The sequence below is a fragment of the Pseudophryne corroboree genome, chromosome 2 (assembly GCF_028390025.1).
Source record: "Pseudophryne corroboree isolate aPseCor3 chromosome 2, aPseCor3.hap2, whole genome shotgun sequence".
Lineage (NCBI taxonomy): Eukaryota > Metazoa > Chordata > Amphibia > Anura > Myobatrachidae > Pseudophryne > Pseudophryne corroboree.
Genome location: NC_086445.1, coordinates 68,055,074 through 68,082,957, shown reverse-complemented (window position 1 = coordinate 68,082,957; position 27,884 = coordinate 68,055,074). Strand labels below are relative to the sequence as shown.

Below are 27,884 nucleotides of genomic sequence, written 5' to 3'. Positions count from 1 at the left end.
TTTCGGCGTCCAGGGTATCGCCATCTCTGGATGGCGATACCCTATAGAAGCCTATGGGCTTCTTTTCGCCGACCGCCGCAATCCACCGACGCCGTCGACACCGCCCCCTCCTCCCCCCCAGCTTACCTTCCTCCATGATGCCCCGGACCCGGAAGGTAATCTCCTCCTCCCCCTAGCAACGCAGCCGGACGTCCTTCCGGCTGCAGGGGGGAGGAGGAGGCGCCGGGGGCAGCCTGCTGCTGCTTCCCTGCATCTATCCTGTGTGGGGACCCCATGGAGGTGACGAAGACCCCCCGCAGACCACCTAACAGGTATCGCGGGGGGCCTCCGTCACCGCATCGCGATGTTGATCGCATATGTTAGTACATACGCGATCAACATCGCTGCGGTAACCGGCGAGGTGCGGCGATGTATGTTAATACATCCCGCCCTAAGTGTTTAATTAGTTTATTTAATATTCTGAACAAGTTTACTAATGTTCTGAAGCAGCTTAGTTAGCTAACCCTGGGGGCCCCATGTCCTGAACTTGAACCAACGAGAACTCCCTTGAAATAAATCCCAGGCTCAAAAACAACTTAAAAATCTGATCTCTCTGTTACATTGGAAACATAGGACAGAATCAGTAGAAGTCGTCTGATTACCTCTAGTGTCATGGCAACAATCTTGAAAGCTGCAAACATAACATACTTTTGCCATATTATATGGGGGTGTGTACTGCCGGTCAGCATACCACCGCCGGTATCCCAGAATGCCAGCGGGGGAGGGGGAGAGGGTGCGAGTGCAACAAACCACGAGTCTGTGGGTGTCGTAGACATAGTCCCTGTTGGTCAGCATGCTGACCGTCGGGATAGTGAGGGGGCGGGATGTAGGGGGAGGTAATGTAACCGCCGGTCACATAACTTGTCCCTTATATGGGTCTCTCTTCCATTGACATTGTAAAAATACAACAGACACACGCCGTCTTCAGCACAAAGTTCGGTCAATACCTTCAGATACAAGTGTAACCCATAAATGGGAAGCATGTTTGCTTCTGTAGCATACAGTTCTTTCCCCAGAAGTACCAGCATTTGAAGCGCACAAGATGGGTTGTGGCCCCTCTGGATGAGGAAATGTGGATAAAATTCATACGAGATAGACACAATAGTTCCCCCTCAAACTTGAACCTAGAGACAGTGTTGTCAGAAAATATATCTCAATGTATTTATGTACATATTTCATCTGGTTTAGATAATTGGCGGTCATTTCCGGACACTTCCAGTGAATGAAAAGGACACACTCACATATTTCATCTGCTCAGTGAAGAACGAGAAAAATAAATCAGATCACAAGACAGATGGAATTCTTCATTAGAGCAAATCCATCTATGTTTTGTGGACATTTACATCTGCTTGGAGGTCACCACAAGCTTTGGAAAGAATGGACGCTTCTAAATAAAAATAACTGTTATTTTAGTGATTTCAGTGGAAATGGTAATTAATGTAACATCGGAGGTTTAACTTTGATTCCTAAACCTAATTTAGAGGGATATTTTTTTGTGCATGACATTGACTACTATAACCTGACAAGAATGTTCTCATCAGACATAAGTCAAGCAATAATTCAGTATTCTTATAGCTGTACAACTAATAACAAATACGTTATATCTGGTAAGTAGGGATATTGTGGCCTAATAAATATACACATATAAGCTGTATACTGTCCAAGCAGTTCTGTAAGTGTTCTGCAAGGAACAGTGGGGGCGTGCACTATAAAACAGCGGTATACAGGGCCATGTGAACGTTACCGTCTCACATGACCCTAGAGGCGGCACCATCGCTGCCTCTCACGTATGTTGCTTCTGGCTAGCGGGGTCCCTGCCATTGCTGCAGTTGGGATGCAGTCAAATTACCTACAATCAAAATCCCGACAACCATTGACTGATGGTCAAAATCACGACAAGGTCAAAATACCGACATTTATAATACCGACATGGTTAAAATACTGACATTTAAAATACTGACAGGTCAAAAAGTCGACATGAGTTTTTCATGATTTTTTTTTTAAATTGAAACCGACTTGTTCATACTTTACCATCCCAGTGGACCTGGAGGGGGAATATAATAGTGCCCGAAGTGCTGTCGCCATACGAGGGGACGCGGTACACTTATATAGTGTCCATGTCAACCTATGTCGACATACACACCAAAAAACAATGAAAAAATTGTGTCGACTTTTGACCTGTTGACAGTTAAAATGTCGGTATTTTGACTTTGTCTGGATTTTTAACTTGTCTGGATTTTGAACTTAGGTCAATTGTTGTCGGTATTTTGACCGTCGAGATTTTGATTGTAGGTATTTCACACCGATCCCCTGCAGTTCCACCCGGAGCACCCATTGGACGCTGCAGGCTTGCACCTTGCAGTCTGTACAGCAGCTCGGAGCATCCTTAGGACTCTCTGGTCAGTGTTGGCAGTTCCATGATGTCATGAGATCAGAGGATGGAGCTGGCAAAGGGCGCATTGCTCTTTGCCATTATCTATTACACAGAATCAGTGTGTTGGCATTGGACACTGGGCCTGAGTCATGTTTGTAATTTAAAACGAAAAGCAATTAACTTTTTGTCTGGAACAAACCATGTTGCCATGCAAAGGAAGCAAATACATTTTTATTGTTTATATGCAGGGTAAATACTGTCTGCTATTGCATGTAGCCCACAAATGCTAGACACCTTTATTTTTACACTGCAATTTAGATTTCAGTTTGAACACATCCCATCCAAATCTAATCTCTCTGCACATGTTACATCTACCCCACCTGCATGGTTTAGACCAGTTGTGTGCTTTTTTCTTTACTTTCAAACATGGATCAGGCCCACTGCTTGGTGTAGAAATATAGTGAATTATTATATGTTGGACAGGGCCGGTGCGAGGGCCCTCGGCGCCCCGGGCAGGGAATGGGGGCGTGGCTTAATACAGGGGGCGTGGTCAGTTACGCCCCCTGTACAGCAGAAGCGCCGCTTAAATGCTGAGCGGTGCGCGATGACGTCATCGCGCACCGCACAGCAAAAGGTCCTCTCCGCGAAGGGAAACTAGACGCGTAGCGTCTAGTTCCCTTCGCGGAGAGGACCTTTGCTGTGCGGTGCGTGATGACGTCATTGCGCACCGCTCAGCAAAGGTCCTCTCCGCGAAGGGAAACTAGACGCTACGCGTCTAGTTCCCTTCACGGGACCACAGCCGCAGGGACACAGCGGGCAGCGGAGGGCACAGCAGTGGCGGATCTTGCCATGGTGCGGCGCCCTCCGGATGGCGCCAGCGCCCTCCGGAAGGCGGCGCCCCGGGCAAAAGTCCTGCTTGCCCGTGGCAAGATCCGCTACTGATGTTGGACACAATCACTATGCGAATAGACGGTGAGCAGGCAGATGTAGAGAATACATGATGTGTTCCATTGTACAGTAGAATGTGGCTACCCTACTTGCACTTTTCAGATGCTAAGACTTCAGATCAGTTTATTTAAAATTTATTTCTGTATACATGTACAATCATTTTATCTCTAAAACAATATGGTTGGGGAAAATATCTTCACTTGATATCTACCCAGCATGACATGTTCAGGTCATACTTACCTACTCTCCCGGAAGCTGCGGGAGGCTCCCGTTTTTTGGGGTAGCCCCCCGCACCCCAGGAAGAGTGGGCAGGTCTCCCGCATCCTGCTCGCACCCCAGTGATGCGAGCAGGATGGAGAGAAAATCTCCCGTATTCGAGGGTCCATCGGGTGGAGAAGGGGTTAAAATGACGCAAATTGCACCATTTTAGCCCTTCCCGCGGACCTGCGAATCGCGGCATTTTCCATTGTGGGGGGCGGGGCTTAGTGATGTCACAGTCCGGCCCCGCCCCCCGAATACTCCTGCAGCGTCTCCTCTCCGGGCTTCTCCCGGAGAGGAGAAATACAATGTAGGCAAGCATGGTTCAGGTGACACTGAGAAACATACTGTATAAGGTTTATGTTGTTGCTATTGAAGCTGTATTTTCACATGTAGCGCATATCGTGTTATTAATGATATCCAATGACGCATTCCAACAACTCCAGCTTGACTGAATAAATATGCTTTCAATAGTTTAGAATGACATTTGTATATCATGTATTGATGCAATAGATTGCACAGATCACTCATATGTTGGCCTTTAGCAGTTGCACTTTCCTTTTTCTGGGGATTTTTGTCTCTTCACAAATTGAGGGTAATTCCAAGTTGATCGCAGCAGGAACTTTGTTAGCAGTTGGAGGCAGATATAACATGTACAGGGAGAGTTAGATTGGGGTGTGGTGTGTTCAATCTGCAATCTAAATTGCAGTGTAAAAATAAAGCAGCCAGTATTTACCCTGCACAGAAACAAAATAACCCACCCAAATCTATCTCTCTCTGCACATGTTATATCTGCCTCCCCTGCAGTGCACATGGTTTTGGCCAATTGATAAAAAAATTCCTGCTGCGATCAACTCAGAATTACCCCCACTGTTGGCATGTACTGGTGAATGTTTAGTGACCTGAATCTCTGGATCACCCTGAATGTATAATATTGTGATGGCTTTAATAAAAAAAATAAAAAATATAATGCTTGTGCTGTTGTGTTTTGCGCAAACTAGAAATTATTCGTAGCGTTTATTGCATCAATAACATCTACAAATGTTCTGTAGAAAACACTAGCTGTTTTTCTATTCTTTGTTTTTCAAGCACTTTGCATAATTGCTTTCATAAACTAATGACATTCTGGATTTTATACATTGTAAAACTAAACAGATAAGTGAACCAAAATGAACTTCAACCTTTTTGATCCTCTCTTCTGGGTCTATCAATAATTTCCTTATTAGTCCCTATTGCATACCTCCCAACTCTCCAGAATACAGCAGCACAGTCCCATTAATTGGACACTGTCCCACCTGCAGGAAGCGGTGTCCCTGCGGGCAGGGGACACAGATGGGAGCGCCAGTGATCACCTCTGCTCTGCACTGCAAAGCTTTCCAGGTATCACTGAATAGATGCCATGTGCATGCACACGGCATCTACCAGTGCAGGGAGGGTTAGCCGTGAGCTGCCCAGCTGCTCGGAGCACTGGGCACACCCCAAAATTACAAAAATGTGTGTCACAGCACTAGGCTCCACCCAAGGCCCCACCCTCTTTTCCACCGTGGCTGCATCTCTGGCACGGCAGATCCCGACTCCGTAGAGTCAAAAGTTGGGAGGTATGCTATTTTCTATATAATTATTATACAAACTTTAAAAGGTTTTATGTTCCACAAAAGAAAGTTCCCTGTGTGCACCACTCCCAGTGCAGTGGCGCACGCAGGGGGGGTTTCCGAGTACCTGGAAACCCCCCCTGATGAGACATTTTTTTCATTTTTCAGGCGGAGACAGCAGTGTCTCCGTCTCAGTAAAAGGCGCGACCGCGATCGCGACCGCTTACTGTAGCTGCTGGCTGCTGCAGCAGCATAGAGCAGAGAACCATGGAAGGGGGGGAGCTGCTGGCGGTACATGCTTAGCCAAAGCAGCTCCCTCCGTCCTCACACACACTGCCGTCCATCTGCTCCTGCCTCTGTCCGAGCTCCTGCCTCTGTCCCAGCCCCTGGTATGTATAAAATATACAGTACTGCATGTACTGTATATGAAGTTTGTGTGTGTGTGTGTGTGTGTGTGTGTGTGTGTAGGTATGTATGTGTGTTTGTATGTATAAATTAATGTGTGCTCTATGTAAGTATATTCAGTATACTCAGTAACAAAAAAAAAAAAAAAAATATATATATATATATATATATATATACACTACCCGGTAAGGCGGCACTCAGATGTCAATCACGTCTTAAGGCAGAAGATTACAACGTTTCGGAGACCTTTATTCACACTCCGTCATCAGGTAAAATAAACATACAAAAGACATACCTTACTACGAGTGACGCTAGGCGCGCGGCTCCGGAGGCGGGCGCCCGCTGATGACGTCCGTACTCCTCACAACCACAGAAAGGCCTCCATGTGACCCAGCGTGTGATTTCTGAAATCATATCATATTAGATAACTGCTAACGTGAGCTTTTTTCAATTAATCGCACAGTTTATAGTGCAGAGATGTAATTTCTCTTGTGTTTGGGGGCAATGTTAACACTGCTGGTGACTCTTCTTTGGATTAATTCCCTCTCCACCGACATTTATATTCCGGCCTTGCAATCCACTCACCACTTGACTGGTCCCTGGGGTTTTCTGAAACCTTCCGACCATTCTTTGTCCTTTTCATTCATCAGTGCACCGCCCCTTCTGTTAAATAGACTATATATATCAATATCAGACAACCTGGTATTTTTTGACTTCACACAGTGAACTTACTTGACATTGTTATTTCAGATCAAGCTCCTCTAACTTTGACTTTGGTTCCTCCTAAGGAGCATTCTGTTGACTGCCTTTGGTGCTTCCCCACATATCTCTGTAATTCGGAGCATTTAAAAAATGTATCTAGCCATGAGATGGGCTGAAAATTTAGATACCTCGAACACTGAGGCACCAATGTTCTTTTCTCAATTTAGAACACCGAGCCTAACTTGAAATTATTTTTATTCAAATTATTTGCTTGTGAAACCGAGAAACATTTCAGATGCTTTTCAGAGTTAAACATTTTGAGGTGAGGGTTTAATGTTGATAGTTTATCAGTGTAAACCTGACTTCCTGTTGGTGACCTCTCTGAAATACAAATGGCCTTCTGGAGTCTTAAACTGTTCATAAATGGCACACACAATTTGCCCAGGGTCTGTTAAAGGAAGACTCCGTTAAAGTTGAATTGTTGGGATTAATCCTGCCCCCCAGCTGTCAGTATGGTGAGGTTTTCATCTGGCGTTCTCTGCAGTTTTGGTGTCAGGTACAGCACTACAGCACTTGTGATGGTTATGGTCAGGGGCTTCTAAGAAAACGTTATTTCATGTAGGTCTGCTTTGTGTTTATGCTATCATAGACCACAGTAGAAGGGTATAGTATGGTATGCCGGCGGTCGGGCTCCCGGCGACCAGCATACCGGCGCTGGGAGCCTGACCGCCGGCATACCGACAGTGTGGCGAGCGCAAATGAGCCCCTTGCGGGCTCGCTGCGCTATTTTATTCTCCCTCCAGGGGTGTCGTGGACCCCCACGAGGGAAAATAAGTGTCGGTATGCCGGCTGTCGGGATTCCGGCGCCGGTATACTGTGCGCCGGGATCCCGACAGCCGGCATACTGAAGACCACCCCAGTAGAATGCATCATACACGTTTTTGAAACATGGATCATTGAATCCCACTAAGAAATACATAAAGCATATTAATACTAGCAGCACAGCCTGGAAACCTCTTGATTGCTCATTGAACTGCTGACCAGACATGACATGCAGAATCAAGTTCACAAAGGATAGTGTTGTGACTTTTAGGAAGGCTGCTTTTTCTCTATTATAAAAATGAATCCCATCTCCAATTTTAATGAACATGCGGCAGTGACTCTAATGACCTAGTTATGCTTGTTCATTGTGATTTCATCAGTGAAGTAACTTAGGGGGTTATTTGTAAAAAAAAAAAAATGCCCAGAAACCTATCATTCCTTCATCAATCATGAGGTCATCAGCATTACCACTAAATTTAACATGTGGATTTATGTTATCATGTTTGCTGTTTCCTCTTTTGAGATCACCCATTGTAATGAAATATTTTAGCCATGTTGCTGTCATCTATTTAGTTGTCAATCATATAAGTAATGTTACACTTCATGCCACTCACTATGCTTTATTGTGTGCGGATGTGATTCCTCTGGCTCCATAGAAGCCAATGGACATTTCAGTTCAGGAGTATACCGCTAGGTGAAGCCATAATGTGCCCAAAAGGACAGTGAGTTACTGGTGGCACATGCACAGTCGATACTGAGAGATGCCGTGGATCGGAGTAGCAAAGTGATGTGAGGTGCCACAGGTTTGAAGAAAGTGACTGTGCAAGCAAAGTTGATGAAGTGGTACAAAGTGACAAGCATCCACTGAATACTCACTGATAGTGTGCTGGGGACTGTTAAAGATAGGCCAGCAGAGTGAAAGTGAGATCTAGAGACAGTGGGGGTCATTCCGACCTGATCGCGCGCTAGCTATATTTTGCAGCGCTGTGATCAGGTCAAAACTCGGCAAAACTGCGCATGTGTATGCACCGCAATGCGCAGGCACGTCGTATGAGTACAAAGCGGATCGGTGCTGGGCGATGGATTTAACAAAGAATACATTCGCACAGCCGATCGCAAGAAGATTGACAGGAAGAGGGCATTTATGGGTGTCAACTACCATTTCCAGGGAGTGGTTGGAAAAACGCAGGCGTGTCCAAGCGTTTGCAGGGCGGGTGTCTGACATAAATTCCGGGACCAGACAGGCTGAAGGGATCGCAGCGGCTGAGTAAGTTCAGAGCTACTCAGAAACTGCACAAAGCTTTTTTGTACCGCTCGGCTGCACAAGCACACTTGCAAAGTGAAAATACACTGCCCCATAGGCGGTAACTATCTGATCGCAGCGCTAAAAAAAATAGCTAGCGAGCGATCAACTCGGAATGAACCCCCGTGTGTCAGTTCTGGGAGCCACAGCTATGATCAAAGGAGACTGTGAGTAAAAACTGTAAAAGGGAGACCTCTCTACTGAGATACTGAGAACTGTTAAGCACTGTAAAGAGATGCTGAGAACCATTGAGAGATTCTAAGAACCACTGAGAGATAATAAGAACCGTTGGAAGCTATTGGAAACTATTGAGAATATATTGAGATACTGAAAGTGTATTGGGAAGCATATTGAAAGTACTGTGCAACCCTAACTTGTGCAAACTCTGAATGTGCAGACAGCATGATATATACCTTGTTTGAGCTGCTATTGAGCCAGTGACTGAGTCTAACAGTATAAAGAGAGTACGCTATTTTGCGAGAAAATGTTAAGGCTGATTAAAGAGCAATTTGGGACTGAGCTAGTGATACTGGTAAGTGCTGAAGATAATGGTGCTATAAAAAGTGGCACTGTTTATTGCGCCTTATCATTGGAAAGCTATTGTTTTTCTGGAATCAGGAAATACCAGCATTAGATGTTAATCCTATCACTTTTGACTACTGTGGATGACAAATACATGCATGTTATAGGACAGTGACCAGCCAGTAATGGAGTACTCCAATTGCAGAACTTTGTGTTCACTTAAAAGTACATGTCTGAGTGGTCTGTTGTTTTTCCCTAAATAATCTGTTTTGCTATTATTATATGTGTGTCTTTTGGAGATTATTGTGTGTCTACAATATATCTTTTTACTCCTCTTTAATAAATCTACTTGATTATACTATTTATTAAGGCGGTCATATTATGTCATTTTACTGTATGTTTGGAAAGCCTCTCTGTTACAGCCTTAGGTGGATAAATCACATGGAGTTTTTGCCAGAAAAGACCATCTACACCAAACTTATCTGTGACCACACCTGGAATACCACATGATCACCAATAAAGCCTTCAATGATTGTACATACGTTTTTAATGTTACCTGTTTCATGCTCTTCGTCTTTGGAACTCCCTTTCTCAACTAGTCATATATATGAAACCTTCTTTATTCTCCCCATTTCACCATACATATCTCCAATTCTCTACTTCTTTGTCTCCTACTCCCTTTCCTATGCCTGGTGCAGGTTCATGAAGTGTTGAACACCCTTCTCTCCTCCATTACTCACCACTGCTGGGCCTTCAGGTTATAGTGCGTTGCCCAGTCTTCGAGCACTCAGGTTAATCCTGACTCATTATTACTTTCTGTTTACTGACACTTTTTACTTACAGGCACTGGAAATGGCTATTGGGACCAGATTCGCTCCAAGTTATACCAACCAATATATGGGGACTTTTGAGTCATGCCATCGGTGGGGATGAGGCTCTGGGAACCCTCTGGTCTTTTATAGTTATTTTAATTATGTAGGATGGTGATTTAGCACGGCAGAATAATTTATTTCTCATCTTAACACCAACACTTTTTATTTACAATTCACATGCATATATATTTCTTAGTACTGACACACTGAGTTTTTTTATAAAGCAAATCATTACCTGTAATTACTGTAAAAAAAAAAGTGGGATCTAATGCTTATTTGCATTTTACTAGTTTCCACCATTTACCTTGGAAACGCAATATAACAAGAGGCCAGCGTATGCGTTTAAAACACATTTGTTCTGAAATTTACACATTTAATTGACACAGAAATATCAGATATAGGGCCTAAGTTAGATCTGATCGCAGCAGCAAATTTGTTAGTTAATGGCCAAAACCATGTGCACTGCAGGGGAGGCTGATATAACATATGCAGAGAGAGTCACCGTATATACTCGAGTATAAATCGACCTGAATATAACCCGAGGCACCTAATTTTACCACAAAAACCTGTGAAAACGTACTGACTCGAGTATAAGCCTAGGGTGGGAAATGCAGCGCTAGCCGTACACAGCCCTCATACTGCCAGATATGCCCTCATAGTGCCAGATATGCCCCCACAGTGCCAGATATGCCCCCACAGTGCCAGATATGCCCTCATAGTGCCAGATATGCCCCCTCAGTGCCAGATATGCCCTCACACTGACAGATATGCCCCCACAGTGCCAGATATGCCCCCACAGTGCCAGATATGCCCTCATACTGCCACATATGCACTCCCCCCAAGTGCCAAATATGCTCCCCCCCAGTGAAAGTAACAACTTACCATCCCCACTCCGGCGTTCCCCTGCTGTCTTGTGAAGGAGGGACATGGAGGGCACAGCGCGCGCCTCTCCTGTGTCCCTCTTGCGTCTCCGGCGGCAGCGGCGTGTATGTGTTAAATGAAGTGCCGGTTCATGATCCAATCAGAGCTCACGAACGGGTACTTCATTTAATAGACACGCCGCTGCCGCCGGAGTCACTGGAGGGACACAGGAGAGGCGCACGCTGTGCCCTCCGTGTCCCTCCTTCACAAGACAGCGGGGGAGCGCCGGAGCGGGGATGACTTGAGTATAAGTCATATTCCCACTGACTCGAGTATAAGCCGAGGGGGCTTTTTCAGCACAAAAAAAAGTGCTGAAAAAGTCGGCTTATACTTGAGTATATATGGTAGATTTGGGTGGGTTATTTTATTTCCATGCAGAGTAAATACTGGCTGCTTTATTATTACACTGCAATTTAGATTTCAGTTTGAACACACCACACCCAAATCTAATTCTCTCTGCATATGTTATATCTGCCTCCTCTGCAGTGCACATGGTTTTGCCCATTAGCTAACAAAGTTGATGCTGCGATCAGATCTGAATTAGGCCTATAGAAATTTTTACTCTAGTTAGGGCTCATTAGTGCAGGACAGGTATTCTGCTAACTTTGCACAACACAGACTTCCGGTTCCGGCGCCCATGTGAGGAGAAGCTGATTGCTGCAGCTCTCCTGCACCCTCGGTAACCGGAGCACACAGCGCCTCCCGCTCGCGGCTTTTCTCCGCACCTGGCGCACACTACCTGTGGGAACGTGCTGGGATTGGATGGAAAGGTTTCTGTCCTCCCCCGTGCCCCCTAAAGCCCAGAGATCGAGATCTGAAAAATGGCCGGGGGAATCCAAGATGGCCGCCGCACCTAACTCACAAACGAGTCTGCAGGCTGCTGGCAGCATTAAACAGTCTTCTGGAAAACACATTTCTCCCTCAGGTGAGCCTGACTGTTCCCCTGCCTCTCCAGTGACTTATGCTGATGTAGTGAGAGCTGTTAGGGATGCCATGGAGCCTATCATGGATGCACATGCTGCTAACATGCAGCAGGCAGTAAAAGATCTAAAATCCCAAATCAAGCAGTTATCTAAGACTGTTCTTACAAATGAACAAAGGCTGGGGGAGACTTTTTAAATTCAATATTTTTTATTGAGATTTTCAATTTTGCTTTAACATTTCACACAAACAACACACAAACACTATCCACACTCAACATGTGCGGAAATAACATTACATGTATGCAGTCTAAAGTATACTTAGCAATATAAGCGCCCATCCAATATATATTCACATAGCAACAGTGTCTTATCCCACACACTTTAAACATAGCCGTTTTCTTAAGCTTGTATACATGGCAGAATTGTTACATTTTGCAATAACCTAGCAAGGCAAGGCCGGCCGCTGGAGCTCCCCGCCCACACCCCCCCCATAACGACCCCCTAGGGGAAATCCGGATCTAGCTATATCTCTCTTTATAATATTTAGAATCCATCCATCTACCCCATATTGTGGACCATTTCTTCTCCACCTTCCTAGCCAGAAACACAAATTTTTCATGCGCAACTGTTTCATTGACCAAGGATATCCACGCCCCAGATGTCGGGGCCTCGCTGGCCAGCCATAGCCGGGCAATACAGACTCTAGCTAGAGCGCATAGGTTAATAACATATCGCCTACTAGGTGGGTCTAAGGCTTCCTCGTCTACAATCAGCAGTGTACAAAGTGCAGGAGTGCACACGAAGGAGGGAATACCCGTGTCACACAAAATCCGTATAACCGCCGTCCAAAACACAGACACGCCAGGACACACCCACAGTAAATGCCAAAAGTCTGCATCCACTGTTCCACATCTAGGGCATTGCGAGTTGTGCGCACCCCCTATATGTGCTAATCTCACCGGGGTCATATACACCCTGTGTAAGATGTACAGTTGTATTTGCTGGTATCTAACCGAGGAAGTGGAGATCCTATGGGCCCCCAAGGCAGTATTCCATGCATCATCCGATAGCATGCCCACATCTGTCTCCCACCTACCCCGAAGAGTCGTAAGAGGGTCACTGTGGTGTTTTAGCAGGATACGACCATATATTCTAGAAACCAAGTGTCCCGAGTCCAGCGTCTGCAACATTGTTTTAACCGGGGAGTCGACTAAGACTGGAGGGCCATTTGGGAACTGGGCTGCCAGTGCATGTCTCAACCGTAGGAATTGAAAAAAGAACCCTGAGGGAATGTTGTGCTCGTGTTGAAGTTGCTGGAAGGAGTTAAGAATCCCAGCACTATATATATGGCCCAGAGATGTTACTCCCCATCTTCCCCAAACTTCTCGGACCTGAAGATGACACAGTTCGGGTAACCCATATATGTTATCCAGAGGGGTGTCAGGGTCGACGCCATGGCCCCGCATCACCGAGTGCACCGCTTTCCATACCAAGATGGCTTGCTTAATAAGCGGTATTGTGGACATTCTAACACTGCCACAGAGAAGTAGCTGTAATGGGGAGCCCCCCGGATAGTCGTGGTGCAACATCAGCGAGTGCAGAGCCAGGGGATCGAGATCATTAACCCACTCCCAGACATGTATCATTTGCGCCGCGTAGTAGTAGAAACGGAAATTTGGGAGGGCCAGACCCCCCATTTCGCGTGTTCTGCTCATGGTATCTATTTTCAAGCGTGCACGTTTACTGGCCCACACCAGGGAAGAAAGCAACCCGTCTATTTGTTTGAAAACTTTCTGTGGAATATAAACGGGTGATTGCTGCAGGACATAGAGAAGCTTGGGCAGGAAGACCATTTTAACCATATTAACCCTCCCCGTGACTGTCAAGGGCAACTTACCCCAAGCCTTCACCCGGCCGCGGAGATATACTATTTGCGGAGTAATATTGAGAAGAGAGAATCTTTGAGGGTCATTAGACACCCAAACACCCAAATATTTGAATGATTCCACCCACTTCAGTGGAAGAACCATCAACGGGGAGACAGGGACTTCGCCCTTCAGTGGGATGATAAAGGATTTCTCCCAGTTTATCAGTAAGCCTGAGTATCGCCCGAACCCATCAATAATTCCCAGGATCCTAGGCATAGACTCAGCATAGCGATCCACAAACATCAGGATGTCATCAGCGTATAGGGCCACTCTGTCCTCCCGAGCACCCACCTTAAGTCCATAAATACCCGTATCTGCTCTCAGGAGACATGCAAGGGGTTCAATGGCCATAGCAAACAGGGTAGGGGACAAGGGACAACCCTGTCGCGTGCCTCTAGACAAGGGAAAGGAGTGAGATACGAAACCGTTGACCGCCACCCTTGCCGAGGGGGAGGAGTACAGCAGTTGGACATATTTAATAAATTTCGGGCCGATGCCAAATCTTCGCATAACTTCCCATAAATATTCCCACTCCACAGAGTCAAAAGCCTTAGCGGCATCCAGCGAGACTACAATGGAGGAGGAAGGGTCCGCCCGGGGGATCTGTAGGTGGGTAAATAAACGTCTAAGATTAATGGAGGTCGATTTATTAGGCATAAATCCCGTCTGGTCCGGGTGTATAATGTGGGAAATAACTGTATTTAGTCTACCAGCCAATATCTTAGCCAAAATTTTAATGTCAGTGGGTAGGAGGGATATAGGGCGGTATGACTCCACTTTCTTAGGATCCTTGTCAGGTTTAGGGAGAACCACAATCACTGCCTCCGCCATCGACGGGGGAAGAGAGTCTTGTGTAAAAATCTGGCCATATAACTCAAGTAGCTGGGGAACAAAAAAATCCAAGTTATGCTTATAGACCTCAGATGGTATTCCATCCAGGCCCGGGGCCTTACCACTAGGAGAGGCCTCAATCGCTGCTTTAACTTCATCCGGGGAAATGGGCGCCTCCAAAAGGTCGCAAGCCTCCCCGGACAAAGTGGGGAAGCAGACACCGTCTAAATAATTATTTAATTGTGATGAGGTACAATCTAATTTAGATTCATATAAGCGACTATAGAAGGATACAAATTCAGCCGTCATCTGTGGAGTCTGGGTCAGGTGAACACCGTCAGCATTCACAATCTCTACCACCACGCTAGTGGGTCTGTCTCCCCGAGCCAGAGAGGCCAGATATGTCCCCTGCCTGTCCCCCGTTGCGTAAAAGGTGTGGGATGAGAAAAGGAGTCTATGCTGAGTCTTTTCCATTAGGTACTCTCTCCATTCCCTCTGAGCCGACAACCAGGCCGACTTAGATCTGATCAAGGAATCCTGCAAATATTGTAGTTCTGCAGCGACAGTCCGGGCTTCCAACTCAGCCTCCCTTTTCCTATAGAAGGTTTTTAGTTCAGACACCCGTTTAATCAAACTTCCCCTCAAGAAGGCCTTAAATGTGTCCCACAGGTTAGAAACAGATTGGTCAGTGCCATTCAGCTCAAAGAACTCCCGCCATGCAGCCACCATATCAGATCCGTCACCCATGTGAACGAGCCAAAATGGGTTAAATTTCCACACAGCTTGACCCCTATCACAATTAAAATCTAAATTAAAGGTCAAGGGGGAGTGGTCTGATATACCTCTAGTCTCATATCTAATGTTGCCAACGCGTGGAACCATGTCAGTCGAGAAGAGGGCCAGGTCGATCCTAGAGAACGAAGAGCGAGAGTGTGAGAAACACGAGTATTGCTTAAGGGAAGGGTGTCTCAGTCTCCATGGATCGACCAGGCCCAATCCCGACACCACATTTGCAAACCCAGACCCCCCAGTACCCACAGCAGATGGAGACCTGGATAGCCTATCCATGACCCCGTCCAGCACATTATTGAAATCCCCCAAGCAAATAACAGACACCCCGGGGGATAGGGCCATGAACCCAGCAACCCTCTTAAGAACATCGGGAGAGTACGGAGGGGGCACATAGATTGCCAGCAGGAGGACAGGAACATAAAATAACCTACATTTCAAGAACACATACCTCCCCCAGGGATCCGTTTGTATAGATTCCATTACAAAAGGGACGGTCCGTTTAATAAGAACTGAGACCCCGCGTGAGGCGGACGTGTGCATAGAGTGATATGCCCATCCCACCCAGGGCCTTTTTAGTGAGAGAGTCTTACTACCTACCAAATGTGTTTCCATAAGGCAAACGATATCAGCGGCATAGTGTTTGAGTTGTCGGAGCACAAGAGACCTCTTAACTTTATCATTGAGCCCTCTCACATTCCACGACATCACCTTAATCCCCGTCATAATACAGCAGAGGCATAATCAGCGCATCGCCCCGCGGCCGGCCAGCCCCGCCACAGACAAATTCTGCAACCAGACACCATTGCTTATATTGCACAGTTGTAGACCAAATACTTTCACTACATACATTTCCGCTCAAAACATAAACATACCCCTTCCCTCTCCCCTTCCCCCCACCCTGTATACCACCCCCAACATGCAGCATACCTGGATCCCAAAACTGAGTGCTCATACCAAAAAACTAAAATAAACCAAACTGTATTGCACCATCGGCCAGTGCAAACACTCTGTAATCGGGGCTTAGTTGATGCAACCACACCTCGATCGGGGCCAAGAATATAATGACCTTCGGGAGAATAGAGATAGCCTCCAGCCTCCAACCCCCCCCCCCGGAAAAAAATATGAGAGGGGAAGCCATAAACATCCACCCCCTGGGTCCTGTCACACCCAAAGTAAGCATGTATGTCTAACAAGAGCCAATCATACCGACCCGCAAACATAACCCCCCCCCCGCCCCCCCAAAACAACAGGAGATAATATAAATCCGGTAGCCTACCCGAAACATCAAAGTAGGCAAACGGGTAGTCACATGCCCTGTCTATCCTGTGAGATATAGTAAAGTGGCTAGTTTTCAGAGGGCAGTGACCACAAGATATCACCCCCACAGCCTATTACCACATATTAATTAACCCTCATGTGCAGCCCACATAACAAATAACTAGAGAAGCACACATGGATAGAAATAAAAGGAAAAACAACAAATATAGCAAACAGGATAAAGTCAGCGTCAAGGGTAGCTGGAGACTCAGGGGTCCGCAAGGGCACGCCTCGCTGGGAATCGTCTGTCCAGCCACGTCGTAGCCTCACGAGGAGTTGTGAAAAACTTTGTTTCCCCATCAGCTACCACCCGCAACCTAGATGGGAAAAGCATGGCATATGGCAGGTCCAGTTCACGGAGCCTCCTCTTAACAGACAGGAACTGAGCCCTGTCCTTTTGCACATCCACGGCAAAGTCCGGGAAAACCGATATGGGCGATCCATTCCATTTTAAAGGTCCTTTGGTGCGGGCCAACCTCAAAACTGTGTCGCGGTCCCGGAAATGAAGGAACTTAGCAATAAAGGTGCGGGGAGGAGCCCCCGGAGGCAGCGGGCGCATCGGAACTCTATGGGCCCGTTCAACGGTAAAATAAGGCGAGAATTCCTCAGGCCCAAAAGCATCCCTGAGCCACTTTAGGAGAAATTCTTCAGGAGTTGAGCCCTCCTCTTTTTCCGGCAGGCCAACGAAACGGACATTATTGCGCCTCAAGCGCCCCTCCATATCCGTCAGTTTTTTGCGCACCTCTGTCATTTGAGATTCCAAAGCATCGGTGCGTCGGCCCAGCGGCCCGACGGAGTCCTCAACGTTGGATATACGGGTCTCAGCTTCTCCCACTCTCTCTCTCACCCGTTGAAGGTCTTGATGGATAATGGAGAGATCGGATTGCACTTGCCCAATCTTGTCCGCCAGACGCGCCTCACTGGCAGTCACCGCCTCTAGTACTCTCTGCAGCGCAGCATCTGGATGATCTGAGGAAGCGGAACTATACGCAGGAGATGGTGGTGCCGTTTCAGAGCCGGCGCTCTCACCCCCCTGCCGCTGAGAGCCAGGATTCCGGACAAACTTATCCATTGCGCCCGCCGCCGCATTACTTTGGCGGCCGCGCACCATTTTAGACAGCACGGTGTCGCTCTACCCAGCAAACCGGGTATATCAAAGCAAATATAAGCAAGCAGGAGGGGGCGCCCTCGCCGTCACCTCACAGAAAGGCCAGTGGGTTCAAGGCAGGTTATATATATATATAGCTATGCAGCAGGATCAGAGCCTCCTGATATAATGCAGTGTGACCACCCGATGAAGCGGGGAATTTTAAACAGTCTGCCCCGTGACAGTAAGTACCTATTTCCAGTCAGGATGGGAGGATACCGCAACAAATGGCCAGATCAGTGGCTGCAGCAGCGGTATGGACAGGGCGGTCTTCCAGGCTCCCCAGGGTGTTCCAGATAATATTGCACCCCAGCACCGCTCAAAGGTCCCGGACGGCTGCCTCGGGCGGGAATAGATCACTGGGGCCGCACTTCCGGTCCCCGGGGTCCGCGACGGTATAGGGTGGTGTAGACAGCCTCAGAGGCGTTCTGGGTCCCCTCAGCAGGCACACAGGGCGGCAGCCAAGCTCCCCTCGCTCCCTTCCTCAAAGACGCGGGCAGCGGTGGAGAGCCGGAGCCGAACTTCCGGTCATCTGGGCGGCATAACTAAGTGGCGGTGCAGGGCGCACAGTACTCCAGGCGCCACCGATTCTTCACGGGTCCCGCAGCAGGCACAGTAGGGCGGCAGACGAGCGCTCCCTCTCCCTTTCACGATGACTCCAGTCTCGGCGGTGTACAGGAGCCGAACTTCCGGTCGGCGGTGAGCGCGCGGCGGCGGCTCCAGCTCCGAGCAGGGCCCGCCGGGTGAATAGGGCTGCAGAAGTCAGAGAGACAGCGGGATCGGGCCCAAATTCACTCCAGGGGGGCAGGAGGGTTTCATACACCGTTGACCCCAATATCAGACCCAGGGAGGGAATACAGGATAATACCTCAGGATATATCGGCTGGAGAGCTGCACTGTTCAGGTGCTACTCCATGCCCGTCCAGGCCACGCCCCGCTGGGGGAGACTTTTCAGGATGTTGGGGATCTTAAGCACAGATATGATGAGCTCCAGAAATCTCACTTCCAGCTGCTGAACAAGGTCGACGATCTTGAAAATAGATCGAGGAGATCGAATCTTCGGGTGCTGGGGCTCCCTGAGTCACTGAAAGGTCCTGATTTGACTCTTTTTTTTACAAAAGTCCCTCCTTGATTTACTACATATCCAAGATGAATGCACTGGCTTAGTTATCGAGAGAGCCCACAGACTGGGTCCCCCACGTTCTTCACCGAATAGCAGACCACGTGTGGTTATATTTAAATCATACTTACCTACATTCTGGCTGCTCTCTGCGGGAGAGAGCAGCCAGGTCGGCTCAAAGGGCGGGCAGGGGAGGCTGTGACGTCGAGGAGGGGGTGGGCCGGAGGCGGGACGGGGGCTAAGAAAGGGCGGAACGAGGCGGCACAAGGGCGGGGTCATGATGATGCCTCTTTTAAGCCACGCCCCCGCTCTGTAATGCCGCGATCACCGGCATTACACTGCAGGGGGCGTGGCTATGATGACGCGATTCAGCAAGAATCGCGTCATCAACTGCCCGGACCGCCCACTTTACGCACTAAGTGGGCGGACGGGCAGGGGGGACCCCACGAATCGGGAGACTTGCCTGCTCTTCCGGTGGGCCGGGAGGGTCACCCGATTTTCGGGAGCCTCCCGGCCATTGCGGGAGTGTAGGCAAGTATGATTTAAATGTCTGAACTTTCTCCATAAGGAGGCAATATGGACGGCTTCCAGGAGGCATAGGAATTTACAATGGGAGGGAGCTCGTTTGGCCATTTTCCAGGACTACTCCGCGGAGGTTTCCCGGGCACGTCGGGAATTTACCCCCCTTTGCTCCCGTTTGGTAAAGGCGAATAAAAAATTTTCTCTGCTCTTCCCTGCAAGACTACGCCTGTTTGATGGAAATTCTTTCCGGGACTTTGCAAATCTTGCAGATGCAGAGGCTTATGTTTCTGAGGCATCCAAGGCAGATGACACCCTGGATCGAGATGGCTGAGTATTGCTCCTGGACTTCTCTGTTTCCGGTTATGTCTGCCAATTTAATTATTGCTGTAGAATCTGCTGCATGTGTTTTTTCCCCCAAAAGAGACTTTGGTCTTATACAGCGGGCTGAACCTTTTTGCCTTGTTTTATGTTTTAGATTTTTCTTATTCATCTGTTGTCTTTTTGTGGCTATGTAATCTTTCTAGAATGCTTATATATGCTTAGCGGAGATATCTCCCCCTTCTTATGTGATAGGCTGCATTTTTCTTTTTCTGTAACATGCTCTGTGTGCTCTGATACTTTCTTGTTATTTTTCCTATGTATATTTTCATATATTATGTTGCCGAGGGTGGGTATGGGCGCCCCCTCCCTCATTTTTTCCTCAGGTTTTCAAATTCTGGCTGGCTCATTGGCGGTCTATGACGGCCTCTGTGCTTGCTTGAACCGGTTGTTCTCGTTTTCTGAAGTTATGATTGTCCTTAGCAGGACTTTCTTTCACAATGTTAATGTTATATTTTGTGTGTTTTCTATGTTTCTGTCCCTCTTTTCCTCTCCCCCTCCCCTTCTTCTCCTTATGTGTCCACCCCGGTATGTTTTGTATCCGTTTTTCGGCGGCTGTAGATATTATGGTTACTGCGCAGGTTTTCAGGTTTTCCCAGTTCATTTGATGCATGGCTAGTTTGAGTGTCGGCACGTGGAATGTGGGAGGGATCAACTCCCCAGCTAAACGCAGAAAGATTTTGCTCTATCTTCGGAAGGTGGGGATGGATGTTGTTTTCATTCAGGAATCTCACCTTATGCCAAATGAGGTGGTAAAACTGAACACTATGGGTTGGTCTGTGATAGCCTCTGCCTCCTTCTCTTCTAAGGCTAGGGGAGTGATTATTTTAGCACGGCACACGGTCCCTATCTCTGTCCATGCGATTTTAGATGACACTCAGGGTCGGTATGTACTGGCAGATGTCACATTGTATGCATCCAGGTTCCTACTTTGTAATATTTATGCTCCCAATCAGTACTCTAAGCAATTTTATACAAACATGGTCACTAAGCTACTAAGCTACTCTGAAATTCCCATAATCCTGGGTGGAGATTTTAATTTATATTCTTCTCCAACCTTGGATAAATCCCCCCCCCCCCTCGCGCTCCCCCCTCATTACCACGTATTGGTATCCCCTATATTTGCTTGCAGTTGTCCTTAGTGGATGTGTGGCGCGCATGCTACCCATTAGAAAGGGAATTTACATGCCTCTCAGCTGCGCACCACACGTTCTCGAGGATTGATTATCTGCTGTTATCTGACTCCTTTTTCTCAAAAGTGGCCGACTCTAAAATTGAGGATATCTGTATTTCGGACCATGCTTTATGCTGGATGAAATTGATGCTCCTCTCAGAAAAATCCCCTTTTCGCTCCTGGCACTTCCCCTCTCATTTAAGTGGCTCTCTGAAATTCCGCTCCTCATTAGATGCAGCGTGGCTGGATTATACGCACAATGGAGAAACTCTGAGCGATGATCCTGCTCTTTTCTGGCAGGCGTCAAAATCAGTTATTCGGGGGCACATTATGTCCTATAGTAAAAAAAGGGATTTAGATTTAAACTCACAATATTTGGAAGCCCAGGCGGCTCTTACTCACTCTTTTCAGGAATTTAAATCCTCCCCCTCCCCTTCTACTAGGGAATGGTACCTTACACATAAAACACTGTTTGATACCCTCCTTTCTCAAATGGAAGCTAAATATTCATTTTCAAGACTGTGGCATTTACAGATATGGCAACAAGTCTGGCAAACTGTTATCCCATTTGTTAAAAGGCAGACACCCTAAAGTGGTCATTCACTCTCTGCTCACCCAAGGTGGGGACAGAGTACGGACCTCGGCCGAGATTGCTGAGGTGCTACAGTCTTTTTATACCACTCTTTATGCACATCCTGTTATTAACCAGACCCACAAGTCTAGCTTTTGGGCTTCTACTGATCTGCCTCAAATGTCAGAGTACCTCTCTTCTTGCACCTATCACCACTGAGGAAGTTTCTTTAGCAATAGCTGGACTGAAGACTGGGAAGACTCCGGGCCCTGACGGTTTTGCCAATGACTACTATAAAATTCTATCTACTAGACTGTGCGAACCTCTTTCTTATTTAATTCTTTTATGCATGGTGCTTCCTTGCCCCAATATTTTAATTCCGCAGTCATAAAGGTTATCCCGAAGCCTGGCCGGGATCCTGAGTCTCCCAGTTCTTATTGTCCGATCTCCCTTCTAAACACGGATTATAAATTGTTCACTAAAATCCTCTCTAATAGACTCAAATTCATAGTCCCTGATATAGTTCATACAGACCAGACTGGATTTGTCTGGGGTCGGCAATCAGTGAGCAATATCCGAAAGGTCTTGACTGTTATGCAGGCCTTTCAGCTTTCCAAACCCACTGACACTAATGTATTATTGTCACTTGATGCCGAAAAGGCGTTCGACCTGGTCACCTGGGACCATCTGTATGAAACGCTCCACCGCTTTGGTGCACCTGAGGACTTTGTCTCTCTTATTTCTCGATTATATGAATCTCCCTCCACTCAAGTTTTGGGGAATGGTATCCTCTCTTCCCCTTTTCTTATCCAGAGTGGCACACGTCAGGGCTGCCCCTTGTCACCTTTATTATTTGCCTTAGCTTTAGAACCCCTAGCTGTTTCCCTGAGAAATTCTCCCAGATTTACAGGCATAAAAATAATGGACACCACGGTAAAATTATCACTGTATGCTGACGACATGCTTCTATTTATTTCTCATCCTGATACGTCCATCCCTGCGATTGTCTCCCTGATTGAACAATTTGGTTCCTTTGCGGGATACAAAATTAATATATCTAAATCCGAGCTTCTCCTCCTTTCAGGAGACTCTTCCCTCTTTCCATTACACCCGGTCCTGTCCCGATTCCCAGTGGCTCGAGATAGTCTTAGATATTTAGGGGTTCAGATCCCTACTTCCCTCCCGGATCTATATGCGGTTAATTTTGGTCCTATTTTGTCCAAGGTGTCTAAAATCCTTACAGACTGGGCGTCTCTGCCCTTGTCTCTTATGGGTCGCGCAGAAGTTATTAAATCTGTTGTTTTTCCCAAGATTGCTTATTTTCTTCTTATGCTCCCTATTGCCCTTGTTTAGAAAGATGTCCTTTTTCTTAAACAGTGTTTCACTAGATTTCTATGGGCGGGTAAACGACCAAGAGTCCCCTACGCTAGGTTGCAGCTATTACGTGAAGAGGGAGGTATGGGAATCCCGGATCCTGTCCTATTTAGTAGAGCAGCGATGTACCGGTATATCACAGACTGGCTTTGGGGCAGATCAGTATTTACGAACTTGCCACTTGAACTGGCCGTATTCCATCCTTTCTCCCCTGCTGCACTCTTACACACCCCAAACTCCCGTCTCCCATCTGAGATAAAACATAATATTTTATTTTGGCATACATATCGAGCATGGCAGGCCACTTACACTAAAGCCCAGAGAAAACCTGACACCTCTCTTCACACTACGTTTTGGGGTAACCCATGTTTCCTTCCTGGCCTTGATAACGCACATTTTTTGAGTTGGAGTGAAAAGGGGATCGCAGCTATTAGAGACATATACGACCCAGCAGGCAACGCAGTGCTTTCTTTGATATCCAGATAAAATTCGGTATTTCCCACCGGGAATTTTTTATGTACTTGCAGGCTAGACACTTTGCTCAATCCCAGTCTCACCCAATGATTTCTGAGGCTACCACAGACCCGCTGCGCACCTTAATGGTGCTTACTAAAGATTGTCCTTACCATCTTAGTTACTTCAGAAACACCTTTAGGGTCTCATATGGAGACCGGCTCTGGGATTCCGCGTTGTCTTCATGGTCCAGAGATATCCCCAATATGGGATTGTGCGCTGAATTGTTAGATAACATTTTACCCACTTTTAGGTTCTTATACTCTGCCTCTTTGCAAGAGGTTCACTTGAAGACGCTCCAAAGGGCATATATAGCGCCTAATCAGAGGGCACACATGGTCCCAGACGACACTGGCTGTTGCATCAAATGTACTGCGCAGAGTGCCACCTTGTACCACAATATGTGGTCTTGCCGGAAAATATCTAAGTTTTGGTACAAGGTGATCTCTTATCTCAACACAGTATTTAACTTACGGTTAATAAAACGCCCGAGGGCTTGTTTGCTACTTGATTTTAGGGAGTGGTCTCTTGGGCCTGAAGATAGAGACATTGTTCCGGTACTCTCTGTTATCCTGACAACTGCCAAGAAACAAATTCTTAATAATTGGATCAAACCGTCTACCCCTTCTTTGATGGCTGTGAAACACATGACCCTCCGGATTATTTATTTTGAGAGGCGTGCTACTCTTCCTGATATTGAATTGGGGGTCAGGCGGTTTGCCAAGAAGTGGGAGAAGTATATTGATACTCTAGACCCGGATGTACAGTCGTTCATCTATAAACTTTTTGAGACCACAACGTGGTATCTATATAGACAAATCGATAGGGCCTCTTGACAACCTAGGCCCATGTACTGTTCCTTTGGGACCTCCTGCTGTTTTCTTAGGAAATGTAATTATATTAATTTTAATACCCCCATGCTGTATGTTTAGTCTGATGCCATATGGGTACTGAACCTTCTCTTTGGTTAGAAGAGCTAACCATGCCTGAATTGCTTCTTTAATATTTTTACTTAAGACTTCTTTGGCCGCTACTCATTCATGATATGATTATACTTGTATTGTTTTCCCCATGTGTTCCCCCCCCCCCCCCCCCGTCTGTCCTCTTTACTGACCTCTCGGGTATACTGATGTCCTGTGAATCCTCAGGCAGAATTGTATGCTTAGCCTTAGGTATATGGTGATTTCTTATGCTGAGACGCACGTCAGTAATGTCTTCATCATTTCTTAGACCTCATGTAGGTTAAGATTGTTTATCCTTTACCTCTACTCAAGCCTACAATTACCGACTATGTATCTGTGATTTCACGGATGTGGCTTAAAAGCACTTTACGTTGGATTATTGTAACTATACCGGTTTCTCTCCGGTTTTTGGTATGTCTGTATCATGAAGGTTTTCCCTGTTCTTGTATTTCTATAAAAAAAATCTAATAAAAATTGTTGAATTAAAAAAAAAAGTTTGCACAACACAACCGCATTCAAATAATGTCACTCATGACATCAGTTCTGTGACCCACTGAGATAGGGTGTAGTATGTTATGCCGGGGCTTGGGATCCCGGTGCCCAGCATACCGGCTCCGGGATCCTGACAGCCGGCATACTGGAAGCAGGGCGAGCGCAAAAGAGCCCCTTATGGACTAGCAGCAGGCATGGCGCCACGCTATTTATCCTTCCTCCAGGGGGGGTCATGGACCCCCCAAGAGGGAGAATAGTTGTTGGTATGCCGGCGCCGGTATACTGAACGCCGGGATCTCAACAGCCGGCATATCAAATACCACCCCTGAGAGATACTTCCTTACAGGACTGTAAAAAGATTTGTGTTCTACATTCTTACTAATATATTCTAATGTTTTAATAGATATTTATTTCTCTTATGTCCTAGAGGATACTGGGGACTCCAAAAGGAACATGGGGGATAGACGGGATCCGCAGGAGACATGGGCATACTATAAGACTTTGAATGGGTGTGAACTGGCTCCTCCCTCTATGCCCCTCCTCCAGACCTCAGTTAGATTCTGTGCCCAGGAGTGACTGGACACACACTAGGGGAGCTCTACTGAGTTTCTCTGGAAAGATTTTATGTTAGGCTTTTTTATTTTCAGGGAGACCTGCTGGCTACAGGCTCCCTGCAGCGTGGGCGTGAGGAGAGAGAAGTCAGACCTACTTCTTCTGAGTTAAGGGCTCTGCTTCTTAGGCTACTCGACACCATTAGCTCCAGAGGGTTCGATCACTTTGTACGCCTAGCTGCTTGTTCCCGGAGCCACGCCGTCACCCCCTCACAGAAGCCAGAAGTAAGAAGCCGGGTGAGTATTAGAAGAACAGAAGACTTCAGTGACGGCAGAAGACTTCAGTAACGGAGGTACAGCGCAGCGGTTGCGCTGCGCTCCATGCTCCCACACACACACACCAACGGCACTCACAGGGTGCAGGACGCTGGGGGAGCGCCCTGGGCAGCAGGTTACTGGAGCTTCTTTCACTGGCAAAAACGCATATTAGAGGTGCCTGGGCACTATATATGGGACCCCCGCCAATATAATAATTTAAATATGAGCGGGACTACAGCGCGTCGGGAGGGGGCGTGGCTTAGCCGCACAGCTTACCAGCGCCATTTTCTCTCTTCACAGTGCACGCAGAGACGCTGGCCCGGACCTCCACTCTCCTTACAAGTACAGGGAGCAAAACGGGGGGGCACAGGCAATTGGTGCTATATAAAACAGCGCAGACATCATATATCATTTTTTAGTAGTATATGGGCGCTGGGGTGTGAGCTGGCATACTCACACTGTGTTCTCTCTACAGGCTTCCCTGTGGGTCTGTCCCCTTTGGCCAGTAAGAGTACCGTGTGTCGACATGTCTGAGGCTGAGTGCTCCTCCCCGGAGGAAGTTACTGGGGGCGCAGAGAAAGATTTGGGAGTGACTCTGTCGGCACAGCCGACTGCTGATTGGGTGAATATGTTGAGTACATTGAATGCAAATGTGGCGTTATTGTTTAAGAGGCTGGATAAATCTGATTGTCAGACACAAACGTGGAGAAAATCCATGGAGGACACCTTGTCTCAGGTACAGACCCCCTCAGGGTCACAGAAACGTTCCTTTACCCAGATGGCAGATACCGACACGGACTCTGATTCCAATGTCGACTTTAGTGAGGCCAGTTTACATCCAAAATTGGTAAAGAGTATTCAGTACATGATTGTGGCTATTAAAGATGTTTTACATATTTCTGAAGAACCCCCTGTTCCGGATACAAGGGTTTGTTTATTTGAAGGGAAAAAGCCTGAGGTGAAGTTTCCCCCCTCTCATGAACTGAACGCTCTTTGTGAAAAGGCTTGGGAGTCGCCTGGCAAAAGGGGGCAGATTCCCAAGAGAATTTTTATGGCATATCCTTTCCCCTCTGACGACAGGGAGAAGTGGGAGTCATCTCCCAATGTGGACAAGGCTCTGTCCCGACTGTCCAAAAAAGTGGCGCTTCCATCTCCTAACACGGCTGCCGTCAAGGATCCTGCGGATCGCAAGCAGAAAACGACAATAAAGGCCATTTATGTCACTACGGGTGCCCTCCTCAGGCCTGCCGTGGCGTCGGCATGGGTGAGTAGTGCTATTGCTAAGTGGGCTGATAATTTGGCATCTGACATGGATACCCTTGATAGGGATAACATTCTTTTGACTCTTGGTTATATCAGGTGTGCTGCAGCTTACCTAAAGGATGCGGCGAGGGATATTGGCCTCTTGGGATCAAGGGCCAATGCCATGGCAGTCTCGGCCAGGCGGGCGCTGTGGATTCATCAATGGAATGCTGATGCCGACTCGAAGAAAGCTATGGAAGCTCTCCCTTTTAAAGGTAGTGTCTTGTTTGGTGACGGCCTCGCTGACCTGGTGTCTACTGCTACTGCGGGTAAGTCATCTTTTCTTCCTTATGTTCCCGCACAACAGAAAAAGGCACCCCATTATCAGATGCAGTCCCTTCGGCCTGATAAATACAAAAAAGGAAGGGGCTCATCCTTCCTCGCTTCAAAAGGTAGAGGAAGGGGAAAAAGGTCGCCTGCTGTGTCTGGCGCCCAGGACCAAAAGTCCTCCCCCGCCTCTGCCAAGTCCACCGCATGACGCTGGGGCTCCCCTACGGGAGTCCGTGCCGGTGGGGGCCCGTCTCCGAATCTTCAGTCAGGTCTGGTTTCAATCGGGCCTAGATCCTTGGGTCTTAGACAGTGTCCCAGGGGTACAAACTGGAGTTTCTGGTCCTGGAAGATGGACTTATTTTCCGGTGCAGGTGCTGCAGAGTCGTCCACACTCTCCCGCCCGGTCTGGAGCTTTGGTATAGACCCCATGGTCCTTTTGGAGTCCCCAGCATCCTCTAGGACGTAAGAGAAAATAGGATTTTAATACCTACCGGTAAATCCTTTTCTCCTAGTCCGTAGAGGATGCTGGGCGCCCATCCCAGTGCGTACTGTTACTTGCAGTTGTATTGTTGGTTGTTGTTTTGGTTACACGACGGTTGTGTATCGGTTATGTTCAGCTTGTTGCTGTTTTTTCGTTCATA

The 27,884-nt window shown here is 47.3% G+C and overlaps 1 protein-coding gene across 1 annotated transcript in view; it reads left to right on the top strand.

Annotated features, from left to right (window-relative positions):
* The window catches only part of LOC134999189 (histone deacetylase complex subunit SAP30-like), a 71,264-nt gene extending 68,256 nt beyond the window's left edge, over positions 1-3,008 (top strand). Inside the window, exon 4 of the mRNA XM_063951410.1 lies at positions 1,228-3,008. Coding sequence (XP_063807480.1) covers positions 1,228-1,350 — 123 coding nt within the window. The 3' untranslated portion in view covers positions 1,351-3,008. The remainder of the gene's footprint in view (positions 1-1,227) is intronic.
* The last annotated feature ends 24,876 nt before the right edge of the window (positions 3,009-27,884 follow it).